Source organism: Falco cherrug, chromosome 8, assembly GCF_023634085.1.
Source record: "Falco cherrug isolate bFalChe1 chromosome 8, bFalChe1.pri, whole genome shotgun sequence".
Lineage (NCBI taxonomy): Eukaryota > Metazoa > Chordata > Aves > Falconiformes > Falconidae > Falco > Falco cherrug.
In genome coordinates, this window is record NC_073704.1 from 6,962,301 (window position 1) to 6,979,473 (window position 17,173).

At 48.3% G+C, this 17,173-nt stretch overlaps 1 protein-coding gene across 1 annotated transcript in view; it reads right to left on the reverse strand.

Moving 5' to 3' along the window:
* Nucleotides 1-16,553, reverse strand: part of TWIST2 (twist family bHLH transcription factor 2) — a 37,983-nt gene extending 21,430 nt beyond the window's left edge. The window contains exon 1 of the mRNA XM_005437578.4: nt 15,789-16,553. Within this exon, the coding sequence (XP_005437635.1) occupies nt 15,826-16,308 (483 nt within the window). The 5' untranslated portion in view covers nt 16,309-16,553 and the 3' untranslated portion in view covers nt 15,789-15,825. The remainder of the gene's footprint in view (nt 1-15,788) is intronic.
* Between the last annotated feature and the right edge of the window lie 620 nt (nt 16,554-17,173).

A 17,173-nucleotide genomic window follows, 5' to 3' on the forward strand; every position in this document is an offset into this window, starting at 1 on the left:
TTGCATCCCTGATCTAGGAAGGTGGTGGTGGGGAAACAATTCCAAAAGGTGTTTGAGTCTGAATTATTATGCATCAGCACTATGCAGGCAGTTCTGTCTCTGCCCTGAATTTTGCATCTGTGTGCTGACCATAGTGGTGACTTTTTTTAAATGCATCCCCAAAATCTCTAGTGGCTTGTGAACCACAGCACTGCTGATTTCAAGCATGCCTAAATATTTAAGGAAAGTCTGATTTATACTGTAAATGCTTGCTCATCATTTTTCCTTTTAATCAGTGCAACTGTTGGGACTCTAAAGCCCCCTTGGCTCCCCCAGTCACTTTGCATGGCTTTTGAGTGATTCTGCTTTAACTGGAGACCTCGGGATGGCTCTGGCCCAAGTGAACTCCTCGAGATCCTTGTGCAGTATTCTCCTGGTGGTACCCTGAGATCAGCAGATGCTGGCCTTTCTCTCAACTCCCACTCAGTGCCTCAAATCCCAGGGAAAGCTCTCCTTCCGCTGCTACACCCTGTGCTTTGAAGACAAAAATGATTCAACAAGATCTAGGGGGTTTGTATGGTTCAGCTGCCATCAAAAATTCACAGGGGTTTCCAAAGCTAAGGATGCCTCTATGATCAGGGTCTTCAGTGCCAGCCCTCTGCACAGCTTCCCCACCACTGAAGCTTGCATGCTCTGCCTGCATAGTAAGACTTGCCTGCCTGTGGTAAAGCTAATTCTCCCACAACTACTCTCCTCTATATGCACGTGATGCCCATTTGCAATTATGCACTGAGCTCTTCCTCAGGTATGCAGCCAGGATGTCCTTTGCCTTCAGCCTGGCGCTTCTAGCTCCAGAGAAGCAGCAACCAAACTGCCTGTGGATAAATAATTTGGGATTGTAATGGATGTGCTGAGTCTGTGCAACCCCAGGGAGTATCTGGGTGCGAACCATTCTCCTGCACAAAGTGGGTGCTGGTGCCCATTGAACCAGAGTCTTGCCATAGGCTTGAGCAGCATATAGGCTGCATTTTGTGTTGCGTTTTGCTTTTTGTGTTGTGGCTGTGCAACCTCCCTGAGCTTGTTTGGAAAGCTGTTGCTTGCCTTTGCTGCCTTGTACTGCCTGGAGCAGTTCCCGGAGAGCAGTACAGCCTGCTCTCTTCGTTATCTGCTTCACTAATGTGTGTGCCTGCCTCTTTGCCTTTCATGTCTGTTGCTCTTTCTTTTTTTGCTCCCCCCCTCCCACCTTCTTTAGGTCACTTGTTTTGAGTCACTTTTTTTTCTTGGTACTAAACTCCACTGCAGGGTTTTCCAGCTTTGTTGCTTTTCTGACTCTGGAGGGATGTTTTGTTCTCATTTATTTGTTTTGCTATCCAGAATACAAAAGGTTAAACAGTTTGGAGAACTTTATTCTGTATTTACTGCCGAGGTAGGCTTCTAAATCAACAGTAGGTCGTGTATTGGAGTGACTCACAGAGCTGCTTAACCTTTTTCCTTCCGTTTTGTCTCTCTCCAAATCTGAAGCGCACATCTGCACTTTAGATCGCTGAAAGGAGAAACTGTGAAATGCATCCGAATTGCTGTAGATAGGCTGCTCAGCCTGGCCCAGAGAACAGAGCTGGTTTCCATCTGGCAGTGGTCAGATCCCTCTGGGATGTGAAAAGCACCTAAAAATACAGGGTACTGAGAGGATGTTATGTGCCATGGGTTGACAACCAGCAAGGAGGATGGGCTGGCTGGGCAGCACCAGGCTGGGCAGAGAAAAAACAGTCTGGTTGCATGTGGATTCCTCCTCTGCATGCGCTGTTTGTAGGAAGGGTCTGTCTCCCCGGGAGGTTACAAGGTGGGCAGGCAACAGGCAAAGGAAAAGTATTAGCTGCTGCTTTTCAGAGGGGAAACTGAGGCACCTTCAACCAAAATTGCATGGACAAATTGGGTCTGACCCAGGAGTAGGTTCAGCCTGGCCCCTTCATTTAGGGTGTGGTGGAAATGAGTGCCCCCAGGGTGGGCTATGGGTGCAGGCAGAGCAAAACCTGCTGCCCCCACTGCATCAAACGACCCAAAATAACAAGAGAGCTGCTGCCTTTACAAGTAGCTTTAAGACTCTGGTATAAGCTGCCCCAACAAGGGAGCTCAGCAAGCTGGCCAGAGCAAAGCCAGCCGCAACATCCCATGGCACTCGGGGCACCAGCATGCACAGTCCCCTCCAAAAGCAGCGGTGCAAAAAGGGCTGGAGACAAACAGAACAGACGGGAACAAGTCGGGGGGGCTCCTTCATCAACCATCATCTCGGCAGCTCTCAAATTGCTGCCCTATGAAACACCCCCTTTCCTAGCAGCCAAGAGTATGGTTAGACACCCCTTTTTCCCTAGCAGCAAAGCAGGGGTGAGACACCTCTGCTCCCAAACAGCAACCCAACCCCCACTTTTCTTCTATTCGGCAGTTCTTGGTGATTCTCTTCTAAGAAATCTATGGAACATCCATACTTTTGTTTTTGTCCCTCTCATCTTCCCAGCCCAATAGCTTGACTATGATCCTGAAAGATCTCCTGTGCTGTTTTCAGGTGTCTTGGCTTTAAAATGCAGCTTTTCAGTGGGGGCTGCTGGACAGACTGGCTGTGCTGGGGTGCTGCTGTGCTGCGGTGCACAGAGCCCTGTAGGTACGGCATCCTGGTGGGGCTCAGCTTGTCAGTGTGCACCCTGATCTTTCTATTTTGAACGAGTTCTGTCCCTCAGTGGTGGGTACCAGCAGCTGGGGACAATGCTCGTCGCATCCTCTGCCTGCATTGTGCTTACGGAGCTGCTAGTAGGAACAGGCTGCATCCTGGCAGGGGTTTGTCACGCTGGTATGACCTGATCTGTTAGCTGTTATCATGTATTACAAGTTGTGATGACAAAAGAAATATCACTTATTCAGGGTGCAACCTGCAGCTCCTGGCTGTCAGTCCACAGTATTTTCTGCAGTCACGTACCGGGTATCTGCATCCAGCGTGCTGCAGGGCGGCATGCCGTGGTTGCAGGATTAGGGCTTCCCCACAAAAGAGGTCTGGGTGGCTTGAGAGAAGTTTTTCTTGTGTTTAGACCATGAATTACCTTGCTCTTGAAGCCTGCAAATTCTATGAGGTTTTCACTAATGAGAAGACTGGACTGCATGACCTGCTTGGAGTAATTTTTTAAAACTTTGGTTGTTTATTGAAGTGGCTGTTGATATAGGGATGGAGTAAACCTATGCTTGCTTGTTTGGAGCCAATCTAAAATTTCCTATTAAAATGAAGACAGTACAGCTTTAATCAATACATAGAAAAACAACTGAGAAAGTAATGAGATTTAGAAAAATCCAAACCACCACACTTTTTCTATAGAGAAAGAGTATGTTGACAACTACTTAAGCATCAGCTGGTCAATATGCATGAAAAAGGTTATTTCCAAGAATCTGAGCCACAGCACTTGCAGTGTAGCCTTCCTGTGCCTGCTACGCAGGTCTGCCAAATGCTTTTGATCATGAACTGCCGCACAGTGTCAGTGGATACCATTCAGAGCATCCCCCTTGCCAGACAAAAATCTTTCACCTTGAATTACATGACTGGCAAAGCAGCAGGCAGCTGTGACTGCAATGTGGTGGAAGTGCCTCTGATGCCATTTGGCATTCTAACTCTAAATTAAATAACCTGGGAGACTGTTGTCCTGATGATTATCGCTCTGTAGGATGGGCTTGGTGCAAAATTTGTGTCCCCCTTGCTTTGTGCAGTGAGACAGCTCCTGGCTGCTCCCAGATATGCCGTGTGCTCCCTGTTAGGCATACATGAGATGTGACCCTTGGGTGCAACCTCAAACCCACCTTGCTCTTTAATATAGTGTATCCTGCCCTCTAGTGCCAGCAGATGCTGAGTCAGCAATAGTGCAGGAGCAAGCTGTGCTCCTGTGGCTTTCCATCTTTTTCTTCAAACAGATCTCTCAGAGCCTGGGAAACTGCTAATTATGGGTCTGCTAGGGTAGGCAGAGCTGCTAAATACATCTGTTGCATCATCACGATGTTTGTGTAACGGTTTAGGGACTGGGTACCTCAGGATGGCTCTGGAGCACGCACAGCTCCGGGGAGGTATTTTGTGGAGGAAAATTTAAGGAAAACGAGCTTTATAATGGAAAGAAGGATACACGTGGCAGGCTATGTGAAAGAAGGCTTTGGAGGTCAGAAGGTTGTTTCACTGATGAGCTTAAAAATAAGTCTTGAAGCCTAGGGAGTGCTTGGCTGTCGTGCAGGGGTAAAACCTGGAAACAGGTCTCCTGCTTTTCTTCTAAAGAAAAGGAGGAGGGAAGAATAATTTTCTGTTTAAAAAGAAACTGGAGAGCCTCTCATCTCATTTTGTTACCCACCCTCTGGGGAGGGGAATGGAGGTTCCCTAGCCATTGCCCAGGACTTGCAGGAATGCTCCTGGTGGATATCTGCTGTGAGCCAGGCACAGCCCCTCAGCACTCCCCAAAGCTCCTCCACGCTCATCACATCTCCCTTCCTCCTCATGATATGACCGTTCCCTTCTGCTATTTTTAAGACCCCACCAGGCAAAAGCTGGAAGATTTGTAGTGCAAGGGCACAGGCTGGGCTGGGTCGGTCCCAGCCACAGAGCTGTGAGTGCCTCCAGCCAGCAGGATCAGACCCGCTGGGGCTTTTGCACAATTTCCTGGGTTATTTCAAGCCATCGGGAAGATCCAGCCACGAAAGCGCTGCCGGGGCCATGAATGGGAGGGGCGGATGGCCTTTTTGTGCACGAACGAGGCTGCACAAAACGGAAAACCAGTTTTGTATAAACTGCTCTCCTCCCCCCCGTCCCCTCGACTTGGATCAGAAATGCTGGAGAACAGGGAAGGGGGGGACGGGGGACCAACACAAAACCCAGACCCTGAGAGGTCACCCATAGTTTTCCTCTGATGCACGGTGAAGTGCAAGTGCTGGCGTAGCTGTTAGGGTGGGTTTGTTTCTTTAAGGTGTCTCCCAGAGGGAGGATCAGCAAAATGCAATGTGGCAGCTATGGTAACTCCTCTTGGCTTTCAGCACAGCCCTCGCTGATCACACAACTTGCTAGTGAAGAAGGTACAGCTGTCTGGGCCTTGGCAGGGATCCCTACTCTCTGCTTGCTGCCAAATGCTGTTCCTATTTTTTTAAAAAAATTCTTAGTTTCCTAAGAAAATGAAAATGGGAGAAACGGCCTCATCTGCCTCAGCCCCATCTGATGCCTCCTAAATTTGCTGGGTAAAGGCTGATGGTGCTACATCCCTACATGGTGCTGCGATGTTGGCAGCCAGGCAGGTAGTGAGCCCGAATTCAAGGGATCCTGTCGTGCTGCGAGATGCTGGGGCTGGGGGGGATGACACCAGGATGAACAGCGGGGGGCCCAGCAGTGCCTGCCGAATGCTGAGCACTCGGGCTGGAGCTGTGCTCAGACCTGCTTTGTCTTTCCCGGTGGGGGCATCCCTGTGCCACAGCCAGCTCACATGCACACCTGCAAGAAGTGAACCAGCTGGAAGCGGTGGGTTTGCATGGGGACAGAAGCTCTGCTGCATGTTGCACTGCTGGGCCAACAACTTTCCCCAGCCACTTCCCTGATGGTGCCACGGCTGCGGAGCTGCAGGTGCCTCACCAGCTGTGTTTGCACCCACAAAGCACAGTGGAGCAACTCCAAACACCCATGCTCTGAATCATCCCAGCAACCAAATCCCCTGCAAAGCTTTAGGCATCAAGGCCTGACCTGCACTCCTTGCAAGAAGTCCAGGAAACTTTCCTCCCCTCCTCTCCCTCTTTACATCCACCATGGTGGTGCTGGCCCTCACCTTTCAAAGCACATTTTGGCTATGCTGGACTTGTCCCATGGAAAAAGGACCATGCTCAGCTCCAGGATGTGACTGCCAGCACCCCATCCCCAGGAGCTTGCCCTGTGCTTGCTGCTGGTACTGCTGCAGGACCACTGCATGGTCCCTATAGCTCGTCTTCACCGGGGGTTCCTGCCAGCCCCAAGAGACAAATCAGTGGAGCCAACAGCATGGGCAAACACCCTCTGCATGGGGGGGTGCGGTTTAGATGACTACTTTAAGATGCAATGTTAAGATGGGCTTGTACTAGCGGTGCCCAGTGCAGGGTGCTGCAGCTTGCGTGGATGAGCTGTGTGTTTGCATGCAATGGGGAAACGTGCACCGAATTGCTCCCCTTGAGGTTCTCCAAGCTGCTTCGTCAGGCTGGGTCTGCTAGTGTGATGTGGCAGAAATGCCTGAAAAGTGTCTCGTTTTGAAATATTTTGGCTGCATATGTAATTTTTAAGGATGTGTCTGAAATAAAGAATAGCTGAAAGGCAGACTGATCGGTGCAGTGGATGAGTAATTCAAGGGGGGCGCCTGTGGGCTTCTGATCTAGAAAGGTTTTGTATTTTAACATAATGCGAATGCTGCTAGAGCTCTGTGAGAACTTATGTAGTAGCTTTTAAATGAAAGCTTAAGAAAAAAACAGCATGAGAGAAGAAAAATCTATCACAACCGATTTGCACAGCTGGTGAAATTATGGCATTAGGAAATAGTGCCGAATGTGCTATAAACGGGAGGGTTTTTTCTGTAGGAGCAGGGATGAGTGGGCAGATCTAAGAAACTTGGGGCTTGTGCACGTACCTGCTCAGGCATTGTGTGGCATGTATGAAAACCTGTCTAATTGTAGCAGAAAATGTGCCAGTAAAGACGTATAAGAACAATAAGCTGTATCAAAAAAGGGAAATACATTTGAAGAGTGCTTTGAAAGCAAGGTGGTTTTCTCTCTTATTCTGGCATAATTCACGGCTACAATTTTCAAAGCCACATCCGTTTCCTTAGGCTCCTCAACCACTGTAAAATATTTACATTTTGCCACCCATTGAGAGTGAAAGTATCACCTGGTTTACAAAATAACAGCGCTTATGAGTAAAATTTTCAGATTAACTCAGTCCTATTGAAAATCTGTGTTTTGAGCTCCCTATTCACAGCTGAAACTGCTACCCTGTATCCCCAGCCTTCTGGACACATGGCATTGGCCCAGGGTACCTGTATTTATGGTGTTCCCTGTTTCCCTGGCGTGAATATGTAAGACAGTGGTGAGTTACTCTTTCGTGCGCATTAAGCTATTGCAAGAAATACTGATTGCTAGGTTGCGTGGGTTTAAAATTTCGGAGGGGTTTGCTGGAAAGAGATGTCCTGATCTCCCTTGCTCTCGAGGCACAAAATGCACCTTGAACAGTTCAAAACCCTGAACCACCTCTCTGCACCGAAACCCAGATACAAATTTCATGGCTTCTTTACGGGGAAGGTGGTGAGAAAGCAGATGCTTAGCTCTGCTCCAGCTCCCCTCCAACGGCAAACATTTCAGACCCGTACGGTATAAAAGAGAGGTTTAGTGCTAGCAATAACGGGAATCTATTAAACATCCCTTCTTGTGGCAAGGGATGGAAAACCTCTTGCAAAATATCTGGTTATTCAGTGCATAAAACCCCACCGAACTGGAGGAGAGCTTTGAACGCGGAGATTGCAGGGCTGTGCCTGAAGAATGATACTTGCAATTAAAGGCAGCAACAAGGACTCAGTGATATTAGAAATTTCCTAAACTCATCAGGCAAAATAATAAATTTCTTTAACTGATGCAGAATAGCCATCTCACCTAATGTGTAAACCTACACATTAATATGTTGTATGTATAGATTTCTTTTTTTTTTAAGACACTGCTGTCTCATCTGGCCTGCTTTTATCATGGGTTTTATGCCCTGATATCTTACTGGGAAGTTTCCATGGCGGTGACTCCCAGGTACTACCAGAGGCACTGCCGTAGCTGAAAACTCTATGCAGATGCTCTTGCATGGGCTCAGTCCTTGCCACCCACCCCACCATGGCACCCGCTGGTGGCTGGTGTGCCATAGCTCGTGGGTCAGGCTTGCCTGGCTCTTCGGGGGGATACAATTTGGTGTGTACGTGGCATGGAGGTAGTACTGGGCATCCCGGTGGGAAACATGTGAAAGGGATAAGGAAACAGGTGCTCAGTTTTGAAAAGCTGTTTTCCCTAAACTAACTCCTGCTGTCGCTTCGATTGTGCCCTAGATGTTTTTTCCTGGGAGCCCTGCTATGCCTGCAGCAATGCCAGTATGAGGGTGTATTGCTCACATCCAACAACGTGCTGCCGGGGAGGATGACACCCTTGTGCTCAGGGTGGGTGGCATCACTGAGCACCCACGGATGCAGGAGCTCCTCCTTGGCTGCACTGCCTGTGCAACCCAGCCTGCAGCACCGCTTTCCCCCACGGTCTTTGCTCTGAATGCCCAAGTAGGAGCTTAAATTTTATATTTTCTTCAATGGGCAGCACTTATATAATTGCTGTTGCGTATATGTTGCCCTTGGCGGAGGCGCGCAGCAGGCGCAGTGGGATGGGGCTGTTTAGATGTCGAAAGGAAAGTGGTGAAATGCAGAGGACCAGCAACCAAACAGTGTTTTGTTGCTGGTCCTCCGCATTTCACCACTTCTGAGAGTGAAACACTGTTTTATTGCTTCTCTGTCCTGAGCAAATTCAGGGTGGGTTTTTTGTGCTGCAGGCCAAGCACACTCCTGACAGCATCTGTGGGGTGATGGTGTGGGGATATCAGGGTGTCACAGTGCTCCCCAGGCATGCTTTTTGCAGAGGGTTTAAAGATCTTTGTTGTTCTTAACAGGATGGTTTATCTTTAGCAATGGCAAATCATATGCTGGGAGCCATATGCCTGTTTGCCTTTCTCCTGAGTCTGCCCTTACTTTTTGTGTTGGTTTTTTTGTTGTTGTTGGTTTGGTTTTCTAACATCCCCATGATTTTCTGAGCTTTCCCTCCCGGCCAGCAATTTCTTCTAACAAGCCATATTACATAGCAAGATTTCATCATGGTACGCATGAAACATGGTCAGTTTTAAATGTGTGTCTTTGTGGCTGTGTGAGATCTTTCTGAGAGATTAATTTTATTAAGAAGCTTGGCACTGGGGATGCTGGATGCAGGTATGTCAGGGAATACCTATGCCACCCAAAACGCAGCTTTCCGTGTGAAAGCTTAGCCCTAGCTCCGTCCCACCCTACTGAATTTTCCAAGAGTGATCAGCTGATATTTTTTTTAACAGGAGCCTTAGTACAGCTGTGATCCCCCCACATCTCTCTTAGCCGAGCAATTAGGTTTATTTACATTTAAGCACAAACATATGATTTTTGAAAGAAGGCCCAAACAGCTTAAACCAAAAGTCATAATCACAGAAATTACTGCATGAGAATTTTTGGTGCCTAAATTCATCCACAACTTAATTCATACATTTTAAAGTGTGTGTTTGGCAAGTCTAGTATCTCTTAAGGAAATGGCAAAGCTGCTTCTTGGGGGTGGCAGTTAACAAGGCAAAACTATCTTATTAGGAATTCAATTAAAGCTAGTACAGGCTTACTGGACCTCTTCCAGTAAATATATATCAAGCTGAACCAGTAGACATCTGTCTCTTCCCCCTCCTCCTTTTTCTGTTTTCTAAGCTGTGGTTAAAAGATGGAGAAGAGAAGATGGGAGGAAGAAGGACTATAGCTCACTTCCAGCTCACCGTACAGTGCAGGGCATAAGGGTTATTTTCTTTTTGACGCCTGATCACTTTTGCAAGCTGTAGGCAACCAGGTCTGCAGAGCTCCCACCCCTTGCCAAAACACAGAAGCCAAAAAAAAAAAAATAATATCCTAAATCACACAAAGGGTCTCAAACGGAGCCCCCAGGAGAGGTCTGGAGGTGCTCTGCTGACCCCTTCCCAGGGAGACCCCAGCTCAGGCAGGCTGAAAGCCTGGGTGCTGGCAAACACCCACTGGCCGCCAGTTTGGGAAAGCAGGAAAGCTCCTGAGCTGCCTTTCTGGGCTCAGTTTGGAGTAGATCAAAACACCCTTTCCACCCGAAAGGCTCAGACCTCAGGGAGGGCCATCAAGTGATCAGGGATCTAATGGCCTCTTTGAAACCCTGTGTTTGCAATAGGCTTTATTGAACATTTTTATGGGAGTGGTACCAACAGCCGGTCCCTTCTGCACCCTCCTTCAGCAAGGTCCTCCTGTCTCCAGGTTCGCGATGCTGCTGCCCATGAGGTGATGGCTCATTTTTTTTAGAGGAGAAAGGCTGATTTTTGTAATTTTTTTTTTTTCCTTCCCAAGGGAAAACCCTCCTTACTGGTAAACATTGAAAGCCTCGAGCTCTAAGGGTGACAGATCGTGGAAAAAGTTCAGAGAGAAATGCTCTATTTTACCATTCAACCCCCCAAAGAAAGCCCTGCTTTAATGCAGGAGGAGAAGCACATCCTGAAGCCCCGATGCCCACCTTGCACAGTTGTCCAGGTGCATGCCGAGAAAATCTAAGTGCCAGCAGGGCCAGGGAGGTTGAGCAGAGCCTAATAAAAAGCCCAGCCGAGGGGGTGATTGCTGGAGAGGAGCATCTTTGCTGCTTAACTGGCTCCCCTTGCCGGGAAAAGGACAAGGACGTTGCAAAAGCTGGCCCCAATGGCACAATTGTGCCCCGGCGTTGGCTGGGTGGACTGGCTGCTGTGGGCTGGGTCTGGAGTGGAAGTGGTTAAACAGATGGGTATGAGGATAAGGGTTGCCTTGCTTTGATTTATTGGCTGGCTGAGTTAATTTGTTATTTGCGTATGATTAGTTGTTGTTATTGCTGAGTGGTCATCTTCTACAACTACAAATCTAATTAAATGCTGGGGTGCCTAGAGTTGTTTTTTGGGTTGGTTTGTTTTTTTCCCTGGCAAATGCTTCTACTGTTTTAATCCTTGAGAACTAATCATTAATTAGCACAAGGCTGCTAGTATGCAGCTGGAGGACTTCTTGTTTTCCCTCGCCTCTAAATTTGCTTAAGTAAATCATAAGCAATGGTGTATAGCCCTCTCCAAGTCACTTACGGCAACCCACGGAGATGTCTGGTGGGATCGTCAGCTAGCAAGGAGCAGCAAGGCAGCTCGGAGCCAGCTGAGGATCTGGCCCAGTGTGTTTTCCATGGCACAGCACTTTATTTTAATCAGCTTTTCTTCCCCTTCCTAATCTTCCATGAAGCCGGCAGGGGTGGGGGGAACTGCCCGAAACGTGCGCTTTCCCTGACCAGCAGCTGTAATTCCCTGATTACGTGTGGAGCTCGCTTTGTGCTCGGGGTTGTGGTGGCGTTCCCTTACATGCTCGTGGCCTCATCAAACTGTTCCGACAGCTCTACAGCAAGACATAAATTCTGGAGATTTCAGGCTTGGAGATTTCAAAGTCGTGCTGAACCACATGGAAATGATTCTCAGAGCTACAGCCATAAAAATAATTATATTGCTGGGGGAAAGAGTGACAAGAAACGTCCCCAAAAGAGATTTCAGCAGTGGTTACAGTATCTGTCCTGGCTCTGTAAGAGGCTGCTGTGATCTCCAAGGCTAGTTTATTACCGCTACCTATAACTCTATAAAATACGCCCCAAAAAGCACTGAAGGAAGCAATGTGAAGGGAGCTTGCAAAGGAGAAGCCTTGCAGTCTTCCTCTTTCTTTAATGAGGATGCTTCATATGCTCTTAAAATTAGAGCTCCTTTGCATGGATGACCGGTGTGAGGGTGACTAATCTGGAGACAAATTAGGGCTACTTAGCTGAAATGTATGCCCTGGCTGTTCCCGTAATGACCCTTCAATGCACATCTCTCCTGATAGGACTTTTACCACAGCCCTGCCTCCAGCAGATTAAGTAATAACATGCTTTCACCGCTTTTCTAAGCGGTCCATCGGTTTTGATCCAATGTTTTCCCTCCACCGTATGTGTCTCTGAGTCTTTCAGCTCGGTAATTAGTTTATGTGCATCTAGCCCATGGCAGATTGCTTTTGCATGTCTCCTTCTCCAGAGCATTTCCCTTGCACCCTCTCTTTCAAGGATCTCCAAGCCTGAGCGTTTTCTGGCTGACTGCAATGCATTTGGTGTCTGCCGCCTAACAGATTTCTTCTTTCCCAAGAAAAGACACGAACGTAAACAGAAGATCTAACATGCGCTTTGCTGGGCTTTTAAATGCACCAAGATGAACCCCCACCCCTGCTACAAGCCTATTAATGTAAATACCAAACTTTACAATCCTTCCTGTCAAGGAAATATATTTACATTTTTCTAAGGGTGCGTATAAAAAAATAGGGCTTTGGGGACAAGAAAGGCTTAGTTCCAGTGTGACAGCACCCCTGGTTAGCTGTACTGCTCTCATATACTATAGAATGAGGTTGTTCCCAGGGCCAGCAGAGATAACATCTGTTTGCTTCTTTAAGGACAAAATGAAATAGGATGCTGGTGTTTTATACTGGAAACAGCCCTGGAAGTCTGAAGGGGCAATGGTGAGAGGGTTGCGTATCAAAGGCACACATTGCATGCAGCTTCCCCAGCACAAAAAAGGTGGGAAAGGTGTTACTACGTGCCAGTGCCAGCCCAGGGGAGGCAAGGGGCTCATCCCAAGCCCTTCCGCAGCGAGTGGGAAGGAGGAGGTTGCTGACAGACTGGTCTTACTGGCACAGCGATCAGGGCTACATTGTCCTTTGCACTTTGCTGATGCTCCTGACATCCCAGTTGGGTGGGATCTTTCCTACTAAATGGAATTACAGGGGACGTATTTTCTTTTCTCTTGATTATTTGTGTAGTTTAAAGCATCCTGAACATTTTGAAGGAAAAAGAGAAAGGTGGCTGTGAGGGAAGGGGCACAGGTGCCGGCGATGAGGATGGGGAGATTTGAGGGGGGGAAGGCTCAGCTTGGCATGTCTGCTGAGACACCTTATTGTGCTAATTGAAGTGCAATGCTGCGCCTGTTTCTCTTGAAACTACTGGAGTAAGTTGTCTGTAACTATGTGGAGCAGAACAGGAAAACCTCTCGTGGCCAGAGGAGCGAGCAGCAGTGACCTGCTGGTGTTCACGGAGGCCAGGTGGCATTTTACCAGTTCCCAAGGCTCTGATTTTCTAATCAAAAAAGCTCCTCTGATTTTTTTTGCAGCTAAAGGGGAACGATCGTTCCTCCAAGTAGAAAACCTTTCCTTGCCTGTCTGTCCCCAAAACCCAGGGAAAAGGGGAGGACGGCTGCAGCAATCCAGCCTGAATGGCACTCAGCCTTTCGTGCTCACCCAGTGTCTGCAGTGCTTACTGCTCCCAAGGAAAGGCAGAAGCTGATCCCAAATTCAGACAGCTATTTCTTAAGGGCTGGGGGTTTTTGCTATCAAGAGCGAACGGGCTGCTCCCCTGTAAGGCATAAGAACTCTTCTGGCCAGGACAGACCCATGCAGAAGTCCGTGTCTCACCACCCAGCTAAGTTTGCTCATTTTTAGAGGGTTTTGTGAGGATCTTGTAGTTTGGTTTTTTTTTTTTCTGGCAGATGTAATTTTTGTCACCATAAACGATAGAATTTGACACCGCACCACACCAGGCCATTTGTCAACAACGTTTTCAACAGTTCAACCACATGCGTGTGCATGCACACACGAGTGCAGAAAGGAGAGGCAAGGGGGGAAAGTCTGGGGGCTCGGGGAAAGGCGGCCGTCCTCAGAGGCACACAAATGTGGAGCAAAGAGCCATATCTAACCACTGGGCTGGAAGCCGGGTTACGGCAAAGGTACCGAATGCAGATTCACCCCGAAACAAACCAAAAAAGTGTTGGGTTTGGCTCTATGTCATGGTTTTCTGTGCAGTCTGAAACGTCGCTTGCAATTTCTTTTGGGTACGGATAAATCCGAGCATCTACGTATAAAATCTGCCTCGCTGGAGCAATGGTAATAATAATTCACCCAAAGGTGGTGGGGTTTTTAAATATGCTTAAAAAAAGCAGGTTTTACTGCTAAAGTACTGTGTGATAGAGAGGAAGGGTTGTATATTAGGTAACAGTTTTTAAAACATCATTGGCTAATGGCAGCACATAATTTGGGAAACAACAGAATAAATGCATTGTTCCATCCCCGCACTTTACTATTCAGCCAATCTAAGCTGCTGAAGAAATAAGTGTTCAGGACATTTTACATCTGTTTTTGACAAGAAGCCTGGGTTTTTGCGTGTGGGTTTAGTCTTTTTTTTTAAAAAAAAAAAAAATCTGTTTGCTGCAGCTTTTTTACCAAGATTAGCATGGGAAAAGGCACTCTGTTTTATAAATGACAGGGTTTATCCTTTTAAAAAATGACTCTATTTCATCTTTTTTCAGCTGAAATCAGGGCACAGCATGTAAAAAATAGTAACATCAGCAACAGCCGTAAAACCCACAGCAGCAGCGTTACCTATTTAAACTAAACAACAGACAGCTCGTGCAATGGATAGAGTAACAAATTTTTGACCAGCCTAACATTTTGGGGGCTCCCTAGAAGTGCATGAAAACCTTAACTGCAGGACCAAAGTACAAACTGTTTCAGGATACAAGCGGAACATTTACTTGAAGTGGTTTCTAAAATGGGTTTAAGTCTGCATTTTGCACCACTAGTACATTCGGTTGAATGTTTTTCGGCTTTTTCAAACCAGTTCCTGCAGTTGCATCAAAGTTGTTGTTTTTTAAACAGCCTGTTTATTGCTGCTAAAACAAATATGGATTTGCCTCTCTTAAAAAGCCTAGCCAATGGGCTGGGATAAACTTTCTTTTCGTCCTTAAGGAGCCGGTAGTCTGCATGATGAAATTATTTCATTTTACATCACGCGTAACGTTGCGGGGAGGGGGGGTGAATTTCCCTTTTGGGTGTTTGCTTGGCGAAAGGGGTTTGTGGGCTCTGCTTTATGTACGGAGCTCCAGAGAAGGACCGGCTATATGCAAACTCTGGCTGACACAATGCAGAGCTGCTCTGCTTAATTAGCTTGAGATGAGGGTGTTATTAAGGGCCTCCCCCCCCCCCTTCCTTTCTTACTGTTTATTCCTCCCTCCCTGAATATTACAAAAGGAACTGAAGAGGAAGTAGTTTTCCGCTAATAGAAAACGATGAGGAAGGGACTAGTGATGAGAGTAAATAAGAAACTACATCTAACACCAGGCTTCGCTTTACCGGCACTTTGGGGAAGGGAAACTGAGCAAATACAAAAATTTGGCAAAGTTTCTTCTATCTTTGTTTGCTTTTTATTGTGTGAGGGGGAAGGGGCACAGCCTGGGGTTGCAGCCGACATCTGCTGCTCGTTTCTTTTAAGAGAAGCACAACCTGGGGCAAACTCATCGCCTAACCCTGCTCGGGTCCTGCGGACCCCTTGGTCCCCCCCCAGCCAGCAGAGGATGTGGCTGCCCCGGCACCGGGGTTTTTGGGCACAGGCACCCGTGGAGTGGGGCGGCAGCTGTTTCGGATCCCCTTGTCAGCCGGTTGTACTGATCGCCTTTTCCTCTCTTAAAAACCTTCCCCGAAGCAGCGCTTTCTGGCAAATCTCATGCAGCGATGGTTTCCCCCCCATCCCTCATCAGTCAGCTCTCAACACCGGTCCCCTCTCAGCTCCCCCATCCCTGCAGAGCAGAAACATGCTGACTTTTTTTTTTTTAATGGGTCATATCTCATTTTTGCCTGCCTAGAATTTTCTTTTTTTTTTTTTTTTTGAATTTTCACGATGCCGGGAAGCAGGAGGGGGCTAGACACATCTATGCTGTCCGTCTCACCTCCAGGTCACTGACCCCAAACCCCTTGCCTAGCAGTGTCCCCGCATCCCACCAAGCCGTGCCACCTCTCCATGGGCAGGTTCAAACCCCATGGCAAAGCCGGGCTGGCGAGAGGAGCCACCGGCACCCCATCCTGCAGCCAGACGGATGCAGAGCATCATCCGGGAGAAGAGAAATCGGTACCTACCCCTTCGGCAGCTGGGCTGGCCTGGCCCGGGCGGTGGCTAGTGGGAGGCCGACATGGACCACGCTCCCTCCATCCTCCATACGGAGAAGGCATAACTCAGCCTCTCGTGAGCCACGTAACTGCAGCTCGTCATCTTACTGTCCATCTCGTCGCTCTGTAGCACCTGGTAGAGGAAGTCTATATACCGCGCCGCCAGCTTGAGGGTCTGGATTTTACTGAGTTTGTCAGAGGGCAAAGTGGGGATGATTTTCCTCAAGGCGGCAAAAGCTTCATTGAGCGACTGAGTCCTCTGCCTCTCTCTGACATTGGCCAGGATCCTCTGGCTCTGCAGTTCTTCATAAGATTGGGAGCTGGGACTGGACTTTTTCCCCCTCTTCCCTGGGTTGGGGCTGCCATCTTCGCTGGACTTCTTACTGTATCTTCTCTTCCTGCCAAATCTCTTTGGCTGCCTTTCCAGCTCCTCTTCACTGGTCCCCAAGCTATCCACAGGGGAAACAGGAGAACTGGAGCTTTCTTCCATGCTTTCTGCAAGAAGGGGAGGGGAAGAGACTTTCCCCCCCTCCTTATGTTATGTGAGTGTGTGTGTGTCTTAAATGTGCTTTAAATTCCTGAGACAGATCCTTTGGAAAAACAGGAGGGCTGCTTTTTTTTTTTTTTTTTTTTTTTTTTTTTTGCTGACCAAACGTTTTCCAGGTTGCTTGAAGGGCTCTTATTTCAAGGACCGGGGTTGTGCAAAAAATTGAGGTCTTGGAGAGAGGAAGTTATTCTAACTTTTTGGAAACTTTAGCTGAGCTCAGTTGCTAAATAGTTGTCAGAAGTGAGGGAGGTGCGGGGCTCCCTCCTGATTGGCCGGCCAGGTCAGTGGGAGGAAAGCTTTTCCCCTGCTAAACTTTCACAGTTTTATGTTACACTTAACTAAAATCTTGGGAATGCACCTCGAATAAAAGATAGCTGGCTGCCACCCCCACCCCCAGAGATGCTGATTTCGCAGCACCCCTCCAGCATAATCCCCTTGCTGGGGGGTTTGGGGGGGCTGAGCGCTTGCAGGATGCATCCAGCCCACGCTGCTGAGGGTCCTGCTCCCAACTCCATGGCCAGGCAGCAGCGGTACCCTGCCCCGGTCAGGGTGCACCCAAGAAGGTGCCCCATTTTTGCAAAATAACACCCTGTTTTGCACCCCTCTGGTGCTGAGAATCTTGCAAACCCCCCTCTGTCCCTGACAGCACCCTGCTCCACAGACCCCTGCCCTGCAGAGATGGGATGGGGACCTGCCTCAGGGTCCCAGGGGTGACCCCAGGGTGGCAGAAGTCCCCTGGGGTGCGTTGAGCTGTGGGAAAGGTGGAGGTTCGGGGGCAGCCAGGGGAAGCTCCTGCAAGACCCCTCTT